Source organism: Periplaneta americana, chromosome 2, assembly GCF_040183065.1.
Source record: "Periplaneta americana isolate PAMFEO1 chromosome 2, P.americana_PAMFEO1_priV1, whole genome shotgun sequence".
NCBI classification, from domain to species: Eukaryota; Metazoa; Arthropoda; class Insecta; order Blattodea; family Blattidae; genus Periplaneta; species Periplaneta americana.
In genome coordinates, this window is record NC_091118.1 from 96,339,197 (window position 1) to 96,356,427 (window position 17,231).

General features: G+C 37.3%; 1 protein-coding gene across 6 annotated transcripts in view; it reads right to left on the reverse strand.

Annotated features, from left to right (window-relative positions):
• The window catches only part of sfl (N-deacetylase and N-sulfotransferase sfl), a 953,010-nt gene that overhangs the window by 96,921 nt on the left and 838,858 nt on the right, over nucleotides 1-17,231 (reverse strand). For all 6 annotated transcript variants that reach the window (XM_069818157.1, XM_069818158.1, XM_069818159.1 and 3 more), the window contains 2 exons: nucleotides 8,182-8,434; nucleotides 1,251-1,451 (listed from right to left, as the gene is read on the reverse strand). In XM_069818157.1, coding sequence (XP_069674258.1) covers nucleotides 1,251-1,451; nucleotides 8,182-8,434 — 454 coding nt within the window. The remainder of the gene's footprint in view (nucleotides 1-1,250; nucleotides 1,452-8,181; nucleotides 8,435-17,231) is intronic.

Consider the following 17,231-nt stretch of genomic DNA (forward strand, 5'->3'; position numbering starts at 1 on the left):
CCTGTTTTATTTCGTATGCTTTGTCTAATGGCAGCCTCTGATGTGAAAAAACTCTGATAAATAAATAAAACGACGACGACGACGACGACGACGACAACAACAACAACAACAACAATACTTACTTACTTACAAATGGCTTTTAAGGAACCCGAAGGTTCATTGCCACCCTCACATAAGCCCGCCAGCGGTCCCTATCCTGTGCAAGATTAATCCAGTCTCTATCATCATACCCCACCTCCCTCAAATCCATTTTAATATTATCCTCCCATCTACGTCTCGGCCTCCCTAAAGGTCTTTTTCCCTCCGGTCTCCCAACTAACACTCTATATGCATTTCTGGATTCGCCCATACGTGCTACATGCCCTGCCCATCTCAAACGTCTCGATTTTATGTTCCTAATTATGTCAGGTGAAGAATACAATGCGTGCAGTTCTGTATTGTGTAACTTTCTCCATTCTCCTGTAACTTCATCCCGCTTAGCCCCAAATATTTTCCTTAGCACCTTATTCTCAAACACCCTGAACCTATGTTCCTCTCTCAGAGTGAGAGTCCAAGTTTCACAACCATACAGAAGAACCGGTAATATAACTGTTTTATAAATTCTAACTTTCAGATTTTTGGACAGCAGACTGGATGATAAGAACTTCTCAACCAAATAATAACACGCATTTCCCATATTTATTCTGCGTTTAATTTCCTCCCGAGTGTCATTTATATTTGTTACTGTTGCTCCAAGATATTTGAATTTTTCCACCTCTTCGAAGGATAAATCTCCAATTTTTATATTTCCATTTCGTACAATATTCTGGTCACGAGACATAATCATATACTTTGTCTTTTCGGGATTTAGTTCCAAACCGATCGCTCTACTTGCTTCTAGTAAAATTTCCGTGTTTTCCCTAATCGTTTGTGTATTTTCTCCTAACATATTCACGTCATCCGCATAGACAAGAAGCTGATGTAACCCGTTCAATTCCAAACCCTGCCTGATAACAACAATAATAATAATAATAATAATAATAATAATAATAATAATAATAATAGAAGCTATGAACACGTATTCCTATCAAAATCTCAAAATGATGTATGCCAGCATCGCAATGTTTTCTCTTTACCCAATGGAAAAGTCAAAAATCGTTTAAATTATGATGAAAAGTATGTCTTTACTCAAACAGCATTTCTAAGACACCACCCAACCTGTCCTTCAAGACCTTCTCGTGATTTTTTATATTCTGTCAATGTTGCCAAACCTGCAAGACTGTGGGAAGTGGAGTTCTACTCGACTCCTCACTTGGAAAGTCCTCAGAGTTGCGAGTGGCCCAAGCCAGCGGTTCATATGTCGAGTGGTTCGGAGAGAATATTGTCCAGTCCTCCCCTGGCAGTGGACCCCACGCAGTCTCCCCTGATCGTGTTAACCGTAGGATTGGAGATGCTGCATTCAGAGCAGCATCCTGTCAACAAATAAATAAGCAGTACAAGAAAATGAAGTTATAACAACACTCATTAACAGTATCACAATCTGGTCAAACTATTTCGTACACTGACATGAAGAAAATTGTATAGTTAAATATTGCTAACTTATTTCATCATCTCCATTTTAAGTAAGAAGGTAAACAAGACTTTAATAATTATAAGTGGATTGCCTTTTGTGTAAGTGAGATAAAATTTATGCTAATATTCGTACCAAGATATTAAGAACAATGATATTAACTTTATTATTATTAAAAGAAGAGACAGATTTCGTGGAAGGAAGTTCTATAACTGGCAATATCTTAACTTTAAAGCAGATCATAGAAAAAAGAGAGAATTTAACCGTGAGATTTAACTTATATTTACCGACTACAAGCTTGGCAGAGTTAAAAGAGCCAAGCGTTCAAAGACTTTGGAGAAAAGAGGCATATGCTACATACCGGTACCACTGAATATAATTTTGAAAGGAATATATTTTAACTTAAAAATCTGTTAAATGTACCTAAATGGGATATAATCTTTGCTATGTCATTAATATTTAGACAATGATATTTGAAAGTGAAACTATCAATTTTAGTTTTTAAATAATGACAGTGATTTTAGTAAAAAAAAAAAAAAAATTAACACTTCTATTTGCAGATAATCAGAATATTTTATCAAATAAAGAACATATTTTACAGAGAGTATTTTATGAAATAAGTAATATTGGAAAATAATTTCAAACAAGAAAACTAAGTCTGATTTTCAAAGGAAACACTACAATAAGAACGAATATTATAATTGAAAATCAGGGACATACAAGATAATACATTAACTTCCTAGAATGTAGAGTATCTCACCTAAGTGAAACAAATGTAAAATGTGAAATAAATAACTTTAACTATATATTTTGTGAAACTATTCGAAGGCCAGTGAAGGATAAAACAATAAAAGAGACAATGCTAATCCGTTATAAGGCGATGGACATGATGGCTATTCTATAATGCCCAAACATCAAAGCGAAACCTAAGAAATGAAAAATAGAAACAAGCAGATATAGACAGCACAGATGACATTTCCAAGTTTCATTGATAAGCAGACAGCGGATCTTCAGTCCCTACACAGCGACAAGACATCACATCCCTTGGGTTACGGACAGAGTATAGCAATGAGATCAATTACCTCCCTGCAACAGTCGTACACTAACATTCAGTGTCAGGACCGAAAATCCGCTGTCTGACGATAACCTAGGCATTTCCAATATTAATTAAAAGATAGAGAAATATAGACATAAACAGGTAGACTGTGTACAGTACAATGCATAGAAAACAAGCAAAAAAAAAAAAAAAAAAAGAACCAAAACAGAAATTCTATGTAAAATGATGGTGATGGTATAAATGGTAAAAAAAAAAAAAAAAAAACTAAATAGGAGGGGGCAATGTTTTGAAGTTCAAAATGTGGAGAAGGAAGAGAAGCAGAAAAAGAAGAATTACTAATATTCAATTCACTTAGATGAATACAGTGAAAGACTCAAATGTGATGAGTTGAAATACTAACCTATTTTGATGTACTGATATTGTGAGGTGGACGACTCATTGATAGTAGTGGTGGTGGTGAGGGTGATATTGGTAGCGGTAGAGGTGTGGTGATTGTGATAATAGTGATAGACACTGTGGTGCTGATGATGACGACAGTGATAATCGTGGTGATGGTGAAGAAAGCTGTGATGATTGTGATTACACAATAGCCTTGAAGGTAATGGACAATGGTGGCGAGAGTAAGTGTGGTAGTGATCGTGGTTGTCAGCAGTAGTGATAAGTGTCGTGCAATGTTCGAACATAAGAGGGGATATCAAAGTATTACCTTCGCCCTATACTTCTTAGGCATTTAGCAGTACGTGGAAATGAAGCATGTAAACTACGAGGTTCATCCAGGAAGTAAGTTCCAATGGCCGATAAAGAAAACAAAAATATCAATAAGGAAGAAATATTTATTGCACTATTTGCAGAGATTCACTGGCTACTTCTCAACACAGTCATCACCATTATTGACGGATTTATCGTACTGGTGCACCAATGTTTGTATGCCCATGTCATAGGAATCTGCTGCCAACATTTGGAGCCATGAAGTCACTGCCGTCTCTACCTCAGTGTCGTTGTGGAAACGTTTTCCTGCCAGAAAGCGCTTCATGAGATGGAAGAGATGAAAATCAGTTGGTGCGGGATCAGGGCTGTAGGGTGGATGGTCGAAGATCTCCCATTCAAACTGAAGCAACAGATTCCGTGTGGCGTTGGCTGTATGGGGTCTGCATTGTCAGCATTCCACGTCTCTTGTTCTAGATCGCTCTCCTCAGATTTCGCAATGTCTGACAATACCACTCAGCATTAACTGTCTCCCCTCGCGGTAAAAACTCGCACATGAGGATACCACGTCAATCCCTGAAGACAGTGCACATGATTTTTTGACAGAGATTGTCTGCTTGAATTTGGTCCTCACAGGTGAATCACTATGCCTCCAATGCACAGATTGTTGTTTTGTTTCTGGTGTGGCATGCGACACCCATGTTTCATCCCCAGTGACAACATTGTCGAGAAACTCGTCACCTTTCTCTGCATACCACTGGAGAAATATCAATGCTACAGCAAGACGTTTCGTTTGTGTTCATCTGTCAGCTGCTTTGGCACTCATCTTGCACACACTTTCCGAAAACCAAGCCACTGGGAGACGATTTCGTGCATCTGTGAGCGAGACATCTGGAGGAATTGATCAGACAATTCCGAAATCGTGAAGCGCCGGTTTTGCAAAATTGCTTGCCACACACTTTCCATCAGTTCTGCCATCACCAGAAACGGTCAGCCATTACTGCACGAATTCAGTGAATTGCCTGCACCATCGTCTGACCATACTGTCGCTCATAATGTCGGGTTCATACACGTTGCACAATTGGCGGTGTATTTCTGCTGGAGATTGCTTTTGAGCATGCAGAAATCAGATAACTGCACGAATCTCGTAGTTGGTGGAAGACAATATCAGTGCAGCTATTTTCTCCTGGTGTCGTCACAAGACTGAAACTGCAGTGCATTATTCCCACATACTCCTACGCATGAGAATTCCCGTCCAACTAGTCATGCCATCTCTGGACGCGATTGAAACTTACTTCCTGGATGAACCTCGTAAAATAACAGAGTCAATTGAAAACCAGTTAGAGGCCTTATGTTCGGTTCAAGTTTGCCGAGTCTCCGTAGAACCGAAGCCACCTTTGCGTTTGTTCAGTCTTTCCCCTTCCTTACATACACTATGTGATCAAAAGTATCTAGACACCCACCTCAAAATGAAGTACACGTTTGGGCAGCCCTTCATTGGGAACACTCGCAATCAACACAGTGTTGGCCCAACCTTAGCCTTCATGACAGCCTTCACTCTCGCAGCCATACTCTCAATCAGACGGCGAAAGGTTTCCTGGGGAATGGCAGCCCATTCCTCCATGAGCGCCAAAATGAGAAGAGTACTTATCGATGTGTGGTCTAGCACGACATTGGCGTTCCAAAACATCCCAGAGATGTTCTATCAGATACAAATCAGGACTCTGCGCAGGTCAGTCCATTAGTGCGACGTTGTTGTGGTCAAACCACTGCTCGACAAGTCCTACAACATGGTTGGGTATTCGGTTGAGTTGAAAGACACAATGGTCGTCCCCAAACTGGTCTTCGATGCTAGGCAACATGAAAGTGGTTAAAATGTCAACGTAAGCTTGTGCCGTGACATTACCAGGTAAAGCAATGAAAGGGCCAAGCCCCCTCCAGGAGAAACATGACAACACCGTAACCCCACCACCTCCGAATTTCACAGTCGACACTATAAAGGTTCGCAGATGTCGTTCACCAGGCATTCGCCACACCCATATTCTACCATTGGATTGCCACATTGTATACCATGATTCATCACTCTACACAATCATTTTCCACTTTTCTAGGTCCAATTTCGACGCTCCTTATACCATGCGAGGTGGCATTTGACATTTACCTTGTGATGTGTGGATATGGGCATCTGCTCGGCCATGGGAACAGAGTCAGCAATCCCATATTTAGGTATTGACTTAGTACAATGAGTATGAGGTGGTTTTGCTGTAGAACCTCCTGCCGAACAGTCATGGTGCTTGAAGAAGATCCTGATGCAGGTCCGAATTCCTGTGAAGATCCTGATACAGTTTCGAATTCCTGTGTCATGTTGGCGGTGGATGATTGACACTGTACAACTCTCTTCAACACTCGACAGTCTCTGGAAGTCATGAGTGGTCGGCCTGTATGCTTTTTGGGTTGTACACATTTCTTCACGTTTCCACTTCAGTATAACATCACCAGCAGTGGACCTAGGGATGCTTAGGAGAGTGGAAATCTCGCGCGCAAACTTCTTACAAAAGTACCACCTGACCATGTTGAAAGTCCGTGAGTTCCTCAGATTATCTCATTATGCTGTCTCGCGTTGTCTGCTGGCAGCTGTCTGATGTCTGCTGACTACTGTGTCACATTCTGTGATAAAAACACGTTTTGCGAAGTGTCTGGATACTTTCGATTACATAGTGTATGTTCGGTGCCTTTCTTCTTAGTTCCTCCTCTCCCCGCACCTTAATGCTTTAGCTGTATAAGAATATCAGACACATATTATCTTGCGAAGTTACGCACAGTAATGAATATAGATAATTTTTGTTGTCACTAATATAACTAAACATTTACAAAAATATACGTATAAATAAATCAAACAAAATATATTAAAAAACCGCATATGTTCATAATACCGACTAGTATTGTGCAATGTTCAAACATGAGGGAGGAAACCAAGACATTACAAATTTCGTCTTATTTCATATGAAAACTAATAGCAAGATATGTGTTCAAATCCTCAAGTGGTTTAAAATGGTTCCTGCAATGTTCGAACATGAGAGCGGCAACCAAGATTTTACAAATTTCGTCTTATTTCATATGACGAACTAATTGCAAGATCTGTGCTAAAATTCTTAAGCGTTAAAACATGAAGTGATGGGAATGGAGAACAGCGAATATTTTGTAACAAGGTGAAACAAACACTACAGGCCTTCTACTGCAGAGTGAACATAGGCGAATATTGAACTTCGCCATACTCGACAAACTTGAACAGAACATAGTGCCTGTAATGCACGAAGTTAGTTTGAAGCATGAAGGGATGGGAGAGGAGGACATAAAATATTTTCATAACATTGGTGAACAAACATGACAGGCTCCTCCTGCAAAGCGAGCATCGGCAAATATCGATCTTCGCCATACTCGACAAAATGAATCGAACATGCACGACGATAATATGTAGTATTAAAATAAAATACTTTATTTTATTTAACAGGCTGGCTAGTAGGCCTATGTTATAATTATGTATAATATTATGAAAATGAAAACATTTATTTAATAGGTTGGGTATGTCGATAAAAGCATGAAAGGTTGAGAGGGAAGAGTAGGAGAGGCCAGCAAGCTTGAAGGGGCAGGTTCGAGCGAGCTGGATAGATCCACTTCTTCAAAGCAGATTTCGGTTGTCACGCTCGACAAACTTGAACCGAACATAGCGCTTGAAATGCATGACATTATTTTTTTAGTAGTGATGATAGTGGTGGTGGCATGGTTGTGATAGTGATGGGAGTAGTAGTAGTAGTAGTAGTAGTAGTAGTAGTAGTAGTAGTAGTATAGGCCATTCGTTATCTCGTAAAACCTATCTGTGTGTGAGAGGAAGAAAAAGGTGGATCAGAAAACTTCCCTCCCTCGCTACGCTTCCACTTGTAGCCAGCTAGCTCACTTACCCCCATCATAAGATTCTTACTATAAGCTACGGATTATGCATGCATTTGGTTTCACGAGATGACAAATGGCCAATAGTAGTACAATTCGAGACAAATCATAAGTTCATAACGTCCTCGTCCCACTCCACCGCCTGAAGGCAGCTCAACTTTTACAGTCTTTATTTACAATAGACTGTAGTTGTGAGAGAAGGGTTGCCTTTTGTTCACTGATATTTACAGTAGGCGGTAAAGGACGATAGCCTTGAGTTCTTGGAACTAAGGACGTTTTGTTTTTCCACAAATGTGGCGGAGGCGGCAGCAGCAGCAGTAGTAGTAGTAGTAGTAGTAGTAGTAGTAGTAGTAGTAGTAGTAGTAGTAGTAGTAGTAGTAATAGTAAGTCAATGGTTATGGTAAAGATAGCGATTTTTGACAGAACTATATCTTTCTCCTCACTCGGTATGCAGGGATAACTTGGGAACTGACCGTCACAGAAAAATGCAACCCTCTCTTTTTTTTCTCCTCGTGTTCCCTCTGTTCTCTTTGTATTTACGTTGTTTTCATTGTATTCCCCCTGTTCACCTCATGTTTCCCTATTCTCTTTGTTTTCACCTTGTTCCCCTTGTCTTTCCCTTGTTATCCTTAGATCCCCTTGTTTTTCTTGCATTCCCCTTGTAGCCTATTTTCCTTGTTCCATTTTCGCACCACCCTACGTAATTCTACGTAAAGATATGTAGCATAGTAAAGCTATGCATCCGTTGATTTTTTTCTGTCCTAAATTTCTAGAAACCGTAACTCAGGTTTCACGTATTCAGACAGTTGAAACAAGTTCGATCCAACCTTGCCTTTAGATATTAGAAAGCTAGATACATGTATGTCACTCTTAGTGGCAACAATAAAAAAATGCAGTTGTAATAATCAAAGTTCTTCCTCACCTTTAACCTGAGGTTTGTGTGTATGAACAGTGGAAATCCGCGCAGCTGAGCCCCCACGAGAGTTTCCTCGCTGGGAGGGTGGAAGCCCACAATACCGACACTGTACTCGCGGCAGTACTTGTCCAGTAGCTCCCGGTTCCACTTGTCCATCTGCAGGTACTTGTTCAGGTTCTCAAACACAATCACTCCGTACTTTCCTTTATCCAAATTTGTAAGTACAGGCAGTGACTTGCCCGACACCTCCACTTTATATCTGCAACACACGAGTCAATTTCACATTACACAACTCAGCATGAAATTAGAGAAAGCTGGAAACTATCAGGCGATTTTCTGTACACTTTTCAACCGTGTATTAAGGCTTAACACCGACCTTTTGGATCTACTTATTATCGGAGCAGTATCATTTAAGAACAAGAAGAATTTGTCTACTCTGTTTTGGTCCATTAGGTTAACCAAACATAATATGCCTAAGATCCCGATCTGATTGACGCTGAAACTTGTAGGTTGTTTCAAATTGTCGGATAAGTTATATTAAATGTTAATAAACTGTTGAAAACACTTTTCTTCTTCGCATCCTAATCATTATGAAAGCCTGAAATCTCAATACATCTTCCGCTCAATCGTAAAAATGTGTATTCTGTCCCTTTGAAGTTATTATATCGACTGTGCTCCAGATCGTGAAACAGTTTGTTGACTGGTCGGAGAAACTGAGACAATACGAAACTAACAAGGTACATTCACGAAGCGTCTGACTGATAATGGTATAAAATCAAATAGAATGGAAAGTTCAGCTGTAAGCAATGTTTATGGTACCAATTGTAGCTTCCCATACAATGTTTATGAGCCTAGACAGATATTTGTACAATAATGGATATGGAAGGAAACTCATCTATAAATAATCATTATTCTACTAATTTTAGCTGTCCTTACACATACTTAAACATGTTTGTGGGTGTTTATGTAGAAATCCGTTAAGCACAATTAACGTGAACAACAAGCACATCGGATGAATGATGCATTTCTGCAGTTGGGAGTTGAGCAACTCGAATCTTCAGGATAACATTGGCAGGAGCTTCAAAGGCATCACATTCAACTGGAAAAGTAGCTTTCTTCCAGGCATGCTTAATCATGTTATTGAATATGGAGGTACTGAACTGATTATGGGTAAATGCATGCAGGTTGATGATACCGTTACAGCTCTGGAGGTCAATATCAATGTTGTCGAGTAAAACTCTCTCACAAAAACGTTTGGTGAACTTCTTCCATTGACGAAAAAAGTATACATCCAACGGTTGAACAAGGGAAGTTGCACCAGGTAGAGTGGTTGTTACCTGTATGTGTTTATTCCTCACATTCATTAACATTATTATTATACAAAGTTAATGTCTGGCGTGGGTTATTGAAAGATCATGTGATAGGTCCCTTCTTTTTTGCTGAACCTATAGTAACTGGGTCAACCTATCTAGATATGTTGGAATTGTATGTCGTGCCACAGCTTCCTGCAGGAACCATTTATCAGCAAGATGGCGCCCCTTCTCACTTCGCATTCGAAGTACGCAAGTTTCTTAATGACAGTTTTTCCAGACAGTGGATTGGCAGAGGATCCGAGACAATCGCTTGGCCGCCATGGTCACCAGATCTATCACCCTTGGACTTTCTTTCTATGGGATTCGTCAAGAATTAAGTATACAGAACACCAGTGGCTGATCTCGATGATTTGAAGCCCAAAATCCGCCTTGTCACTATTGATATGCTGAAGAATACCTGGAGAGAGGTGGAAAACAGGCTCTGCATCTGCCTTGCTATAAAGGGTAGTCATGTTGAAGTGTATTGAAATTGCAACTCTTTAGGTATTAGAAAATATTAACAGTTTAAATTAAATACGTTTTTCATTAGAGCTATGCACTTTTATTTTATTGGTGTTTTAAGCAGGACATGATGTATACTGCTGGCGCACTTTTCCGAAAACTGTACTCGTATGTCAAATTACTAATATTTTCTTAGCTGATGCAGGACCTAATATATCAACACTGAAGAGAAAATAATGGAGGTTGGCGTTCAACTTCAGTTGCTGAAGAATACACATAGAAAATTCCATCGAAAAAAAAATGCAAACCAGATTCTAATGGAAAAAAAAAAAAAAAAAAGGAATACGTCCAAGAAATTAATACTCTCTACAAGCAACAGTGGGGTGCAAGAATATTATCTTCGGGTGCAGGTCATATTCTTCAAGTCCACCGAGGCGGAAAAATTGAATGTTACATTCCAAATGTTCAATTTTCTAATTTGAATAATTTTATTGTAGAACAAAGATATGTTAAATATTATGTTTTATTTAACGACGCTCGCAACTGCAGAGGTTATATCAGCGTCGCCGGATGTGCCGGAATTTTGTCTCGCAGGAGTTCTTTTACATGCCAGTAAATCTACTGACATGAGCCTGTCGCATTTAAGCACCTTGGGCATAGAAAGCCAGCGCTAGACCAACTCGCCAACCAGGTTGACTTCAATTGTAGATATTTATAATAAATGAAGAGTTGAAAAGTCAGTTTCTTGAACATTTCCACTTTTACATACGTATGTTTAAAAACGTGTTACACAGTTTCACATCTTGTGGTGTTTTAAGTAACTTACGTGTGCGTGAAAATATAGCCTATAGTTTCCAAACTAAAATGAACGGCTGTTTAAAAACTATTTTATAGGCGCTTATTTTTATTCCTTAAATGGCTATTACATGCGTCTAAAACATATATTTTTAATTTTAAAAGCATATTGGTTCCGTTAAGTGCAATGTTAATTGATAAAAGAGTTCTATTCAGTCAATACTTAACATATGTTAAGTACTGACTGAATAGAACTCTTTTATCAATTAATATATTTTTAGTGCCAGAACATCCAATGACTATCACGCATAATTCTCTGCTGTTACATAATTTGTAAGTAAACCCCCCCCCCCCCGGTTTCATTTTACTGTAGGGTTAGTTTTCTTTCGTTAATGAAATATTAAAATGGTGCATCTGTTTCTGACTTTATTACAAGTACAGAGGTGTGAAATATTTGTTTCACCTGATGAAGAGAATGTTATAATTTTCGAACAAAATCTATATAAAAATAGCATTGGCTTATTAAGTTGTCTCACGTGTTATTTGCAAGTAAAACTACTTGTTTCTTTGAAACTTTCTTAAGAACTGCATAGGGTAACAGCAAATAATGTCTCACAGCGAAACGAGCGAACCTGAGTTCAAATCCTGGCTGAGGTTTTCACTGGGGTTTCCCCTCAACCCATTACAAGCAAATGCTGGGTAACTTTCGGCGCTGGACCCTGGACTCATTTCACTGGCATTATGATTCAGACGCTAGAAAACTATCGCAGTTGATAAAGCGTCGTAAAATAAAAGAAACAGCAAATATGAAACAGTTCACCATAAATAACGAGAAATACATTTTGTTAGGAGCGTACTCAAAATCATCTTTCTAGTTAAAAATTGAAAAGTTTGCAACGAAATTTGTAATAAAAGTTAATAAATGAATCCTAAAAATCTGGAAGTTACATTGGTTACAATTTTTGGTTATGAAATGAAGACCATGGCACTATGAAAAACTGTATGAAGCTTACACAAGCGGAAGGAGAACGGAGAAAGGAGACAAAAAAAAATTTTCCTGTGTCTAGACTCTAGAGATCAAATCAATAAATGTTTCTATGGACACAAGCTCTGTTACCAAGACTCTCTTGATGTTTATGTGCAATTTTTAAGATATATACCATGCAATTAAAAGGTCAAAGTTGAGCTCCAAGGGCATTTATTTTTATTAACACTGGTGTTCTAGTAAGAGAGATTCGCTAGACCTTTATATGTCGATTTCCTGAATGTATGTTGGGAATATTGTCATATACCTGAGAAATGGCAGGAAGCTGTAATAATCCCTATCTTTAAGAGGAGATAGAAAATTATGCTCCAACTATAGAGGAATAACACAGAGAATTTAATATTCCTACATATATTGCATTCATTGACTATGAAAAGGCTTTTGACACTGTAAATCGTACAAAACTTTGGAAAATATTATTGAATAGAGGTATCCCACAACATTTAATACGTGCCATAAAAAGCTTATATGTAAATACAATGATCACAATAAAAACCAATAGCGGAATAAGTAAGGAGGAAAGAGAAATAACAAGAGGTGTACGACAAGGGTGCTCACTGTCACATGCTCTCTTTAATTTATGATATATATTGACGAAATTGCCAGAATCTGGCAAAGAGAACTAAGTTCACATTTTATAATAAACAATATACCTGTAAATACGATCTTATTCGCAGATGATCAGGTTGTATTTGCTAATTCAGAGGATGATCTGCAACGGGCACTATTTCAACTAAATCAGATAGCCTGCAATTATGACCTGAAGATCTCAACGAAGAAAACGAAAGTAATGGGCTTTCAGGGAAAAATGTCTCTAAGAATGAAAATTGTAATAAATGAGCCCATTGAACAAGTTAACAATTTTAACTACCTTGGCTGTAATATATCATATGATAAAACATCTGATGTACAAATAAAACTTCTTAAATTCCAGTAGCTAGTAGGAACCATCAAAAGAACACTTTGCAACAAGGTCAGAAAGGAAATAGTTTAAAAATTTTATAAAGTAAGTTACTTGCCATTAATCTATGGATCTGAGATCTGGACTTTGACTAAGAAACAAAAGAAAAGAATGGAAGCAGCAGAAATGAGACTGCTCAGACCATTGGCAGGTTACAGTCTACTCCACCACAAAAGAAATACAGAAATACGTGAAGAACTAAATATGACAAGTGCAATAACAACAACAACAACAACAACAACAACATATGAATATATAAATAGGTGGCATGACAGTATTACCAGAATGTAACAAAACCGTATTCCACAAATAATATATCAATATCAACCAAGAAGTAGAAGAGACATCGGTCGACCTAGGAAGAGATGGAGTGACCAATTTTAACATTTAGAATACGTATGGAGACGGAACAGGCCTTATGGCCTAAACCGTGTTGTTTATGACAATGATATAATTAGAGCTAGACCAACTATATGAGTGTCCCCATAATGAAAAAATAATACATTAACTTTAATTTCATTCTGCATTATACAGATAAATGAATAAATAAATAAATAAATAAATAAATGATAATAACAATAATAATAACAATAATAATAATAATAATAATAATAATAATAATAATAATAATAATAATAATAATATAGGATCTTGTATCTAGGCCTTACGTAGGCCTAGGCCTAACCTATTTTGGTTTCAATTTTCAAATTATTCTCTCCATAGCATAATTATCGTAGCGCCTACGTCTACAGCGATCTATTGGTTGAGAGTACCCTCGAAAGAAGTGTTTTGCACTCTGTCATCCTAAATGTGTATTCGAAGTAGCGGTATTGATAGTTACTTATGCTATTAAATTGTGAATTGGACTGTTATCTCTATGTTAGACTTTGATCTCAGAAACGTGTTGCAGTTACAGTTGTCAAAAAGCTTATCTCTATAATTTTCATCTTTCGTGATGGAAATTTTGTCAAGGACCAATCCAGTATCTCAGTCTATACAAAGCTTAGAACTACCATTATTATTTACACCGAAATTATATTAAGGCATTCATACTTCTTTTCTCACTAAAAATTACATCCTGAATAATATCACAAAGTAAACGAAAACTAATTAAACTGCTTTTAATGACATATATTCTCACAAATAAAGTTTACAGCTTATGAAATACTTTCAAAGACAATGTATGCAATCATGTGAATGTGTATTTGTAGCGGTGGCGTCGAAAGAATACATTAACAAATGATAGTAAATTTAAATATTTATTGGGATAATGAAGGACGAAATATCACATGCCACAAGCTTGTGTAAAGAGAACAATACAGAACAAAACAAGATACTTGCACAATGAGACCAGGGTTCAATGTTTAACAGAATCTTTGAGATACTTGATAAACAAAGCAACTATGCGATAAGTTTTTTTCTGAGTACTTTGGTTTCTACTGTAATGTTCATTTCGTTATTCCTCCTTTATTGTTTCATTCATATCTCATTAATTCTGAATAGTCTCTGTAGAGAAATAACAACTATACTCGTATTCAACGTCAGGGAATAGAATCACTTAACGGATTACATACCGAAGAGTCCACTTGACGCTTCGATCCTTATATTTTACATATGGGTCAATGCTTTTTATTATTGCTTTTGTAAAATTTTAACGCCTGAATAAGCGTGCAAAAATACGTTATAAATGAGCTCTTATCGAAGAAATATTATTTAAAAACAAAAACATAAATTTTTACATACTTACAAAATACAACTTTTGAAATCGAAATAAAAAATGGTGAAAACGATTGGAATACCCAAAGATTGTACTGTATGCTTACATTTACAATCAATAACATTTCAAGAGATAACACTGGCGTTAGTTTTCTTTGTGTACTTGGCCTATACAACACCAATACAATAACTGCAATTACAATGCTACAGCAATTGAATCTAAAGTTTATTTTCCACAGTCTTTTCCCAATAACAGATATTAAATTAATACAATATTTAAAAATATTGGATAACCAAATTACAAAGAATGTACGTGAACATCATTACGTTACATAAGAAAATCAACTCGAAACAAAAATAAAATAATAATAATAATAATAATAATAATAATGATGATAATAATAATAATAATAATAATCTGCCAAGCGTTAGAAGTTTCCGCTAGAGCAGGGGTCGTCAGCACAGAGCACGCTGGGGCTTGTCTCTCTGACCCGCGGAAAACGCAGTGCACTAGGGTGCACTCCGTAGCTGCTAGCGGGTATGCTCTCTATCTCTCCCTGTTGCACGACAGTGTACACGGGACAGCACCGCGTACCCTTTGCACATTTCAGCGAGTGCTGACGACCACTGCGTTAGAGCATCTACATCTGGTCCACCCGACGCGACGTCTTTTAGGTAGTACTTCGTTTGAAGACACCAGTGTAGGTCAGGCGGTAGCGCGTTTGCCTGCTGGTACGGAGTTGCGCTTGAGCCGTGAGTTCGATTCGCAATTCGACTGATTACCTGGTTGTTTTTTTTTTCGAGGTTTTCCTCAACCGTAAGGCGAATGTCAGATAATCAATGGCGAATCCTCGGCTTCATCTGGTCAAACACCATTTCGCTATCACCAATTTCATCGATGCTAGATAACCTAGTAGTTGATACAGCGTCGTTAAATAACCAACTAAAAAAAAAACAAGAAACTAACTCGTTACCATTTAGATAAGAGTACTGTAGTAAGAATAGGACTGTAACGAGCACTGTTATAGACTACTTCACTCCGGTACCGTAAGCTATCAAGTGTTTATGTTATATAACAATCATTGTTTAAATACTTTGAGGCCCCCGTCTGTTCCATTTCTCATTTATGAAACATTTCTTCACAAGACTGTGATAAATAGCCATCGATTATTACAACTACAAAAATTATACACAATCTTGTGAATATAGCTCCGCTCTCCCGAACATTCAAGCAGGTACCCGACTCATATTTAAGTCTTAAATTTATATTTATCGGAAACCTATCTGTGTAGACTAACTGCGGGAAGTATGCTTGAATGGATGGCTGTTCATACCAACGAGCACAGAATACATAGGGTAGACACTAGCATCTTAATACCATTGGACGGAGTGAAGCCGGTTTGATGGACCTGACGCCATCTTGTTGCTACGTTATAGAAGATCTTATGATAATAGGAATTCCATATGTCCCTAATTTCCTGGAGGACTCACACTTTCTTGTTTGTTTCGTAATACAGAATCGCTGGGCACGTATTTTTTTTAGCAAAAATTGCAAAACTGTCATCGATAAATCACATATATACATATTTAAATTGATGGCTCTTCAAATTGCAGTATGGTACTCTGGAAGGTTAAACAAACAATAATGATAAAAAAAGGAAGATAACAGTTTGACCTTATTTTCTGTGCTCGTTGGTTCATACACACTCAGACTTACCTCCTAGATTTATAGTTCACCAAGAAGCCGTAAGAGGTCGTTGAAATCGATTACTTCCCATGGAGAAATGCAATCACTCGAGAAATACAGTTCTTGTATGGTTCTGTCACAGTTTAGTATATACACTTGCGAAGCTCAATACTTACTAAATATGCAACATAGACAGTTGAAATATGCATCCATAGATAGTTGCTAGCCAACAGGATCGTTACTATCGCCTCATCACAGACTCTTTCCCAAGCAGACGATAAAATGTATTGTACTTTTGATATCGTGTTCTTTTGAAAAATTAACACCTTCCTTCCACTATTGAAATACGAAATACATATGGTTTATATATTATTTTCATAAAGTATATATTATATTTTATAAACTCGTCTTCCTGGATCTTTCGGAAGGATAAATCTAACCTCTTTTTCTTAGAATTTATAGTGCAACAAACGTCTCCTTGTCCCATATTATTACTCAAATTATTGTATTTTAGCCATTTACAGTTATTACAACCGATAACGAACATTTCACAGTTTACACAACTTTTCACAACAATGCGAAATACGGCACAGTCAATGCCTTTTCGATCTAGACCAGGCCGTAATATATGTTCGGGTTTTCTATTTCAGTGTATGGAGCTGAGTGAATTAATATATTATAACTTTATTGCGTATCATAGCTAAGTTTTATTTAGTGTAATGTGTCCATAAGTTCCCTTTACTTCTTGTTGCATAATATATTGCAGAAATTATTACAAAACTGTGTTATTTTAATGTGAAGAGAATTTTACATGTTAACATAATCTTTTCGCAACAACATTTTAAGTTTAGAATGGAAGCTATTTTGAGGTTTAATAAAAAAGAATTTATATTGTGATTTTAATATAGCACATCCTTGATAAAGACAGAAAATTTATCATACCACTCTTATGAAATTAGTATACGTACGATTGTTACTTCGTCTCTTAGGTAGTAGATAAATACAATAATTCAATACTCAATTGTAGTATTAAAATAC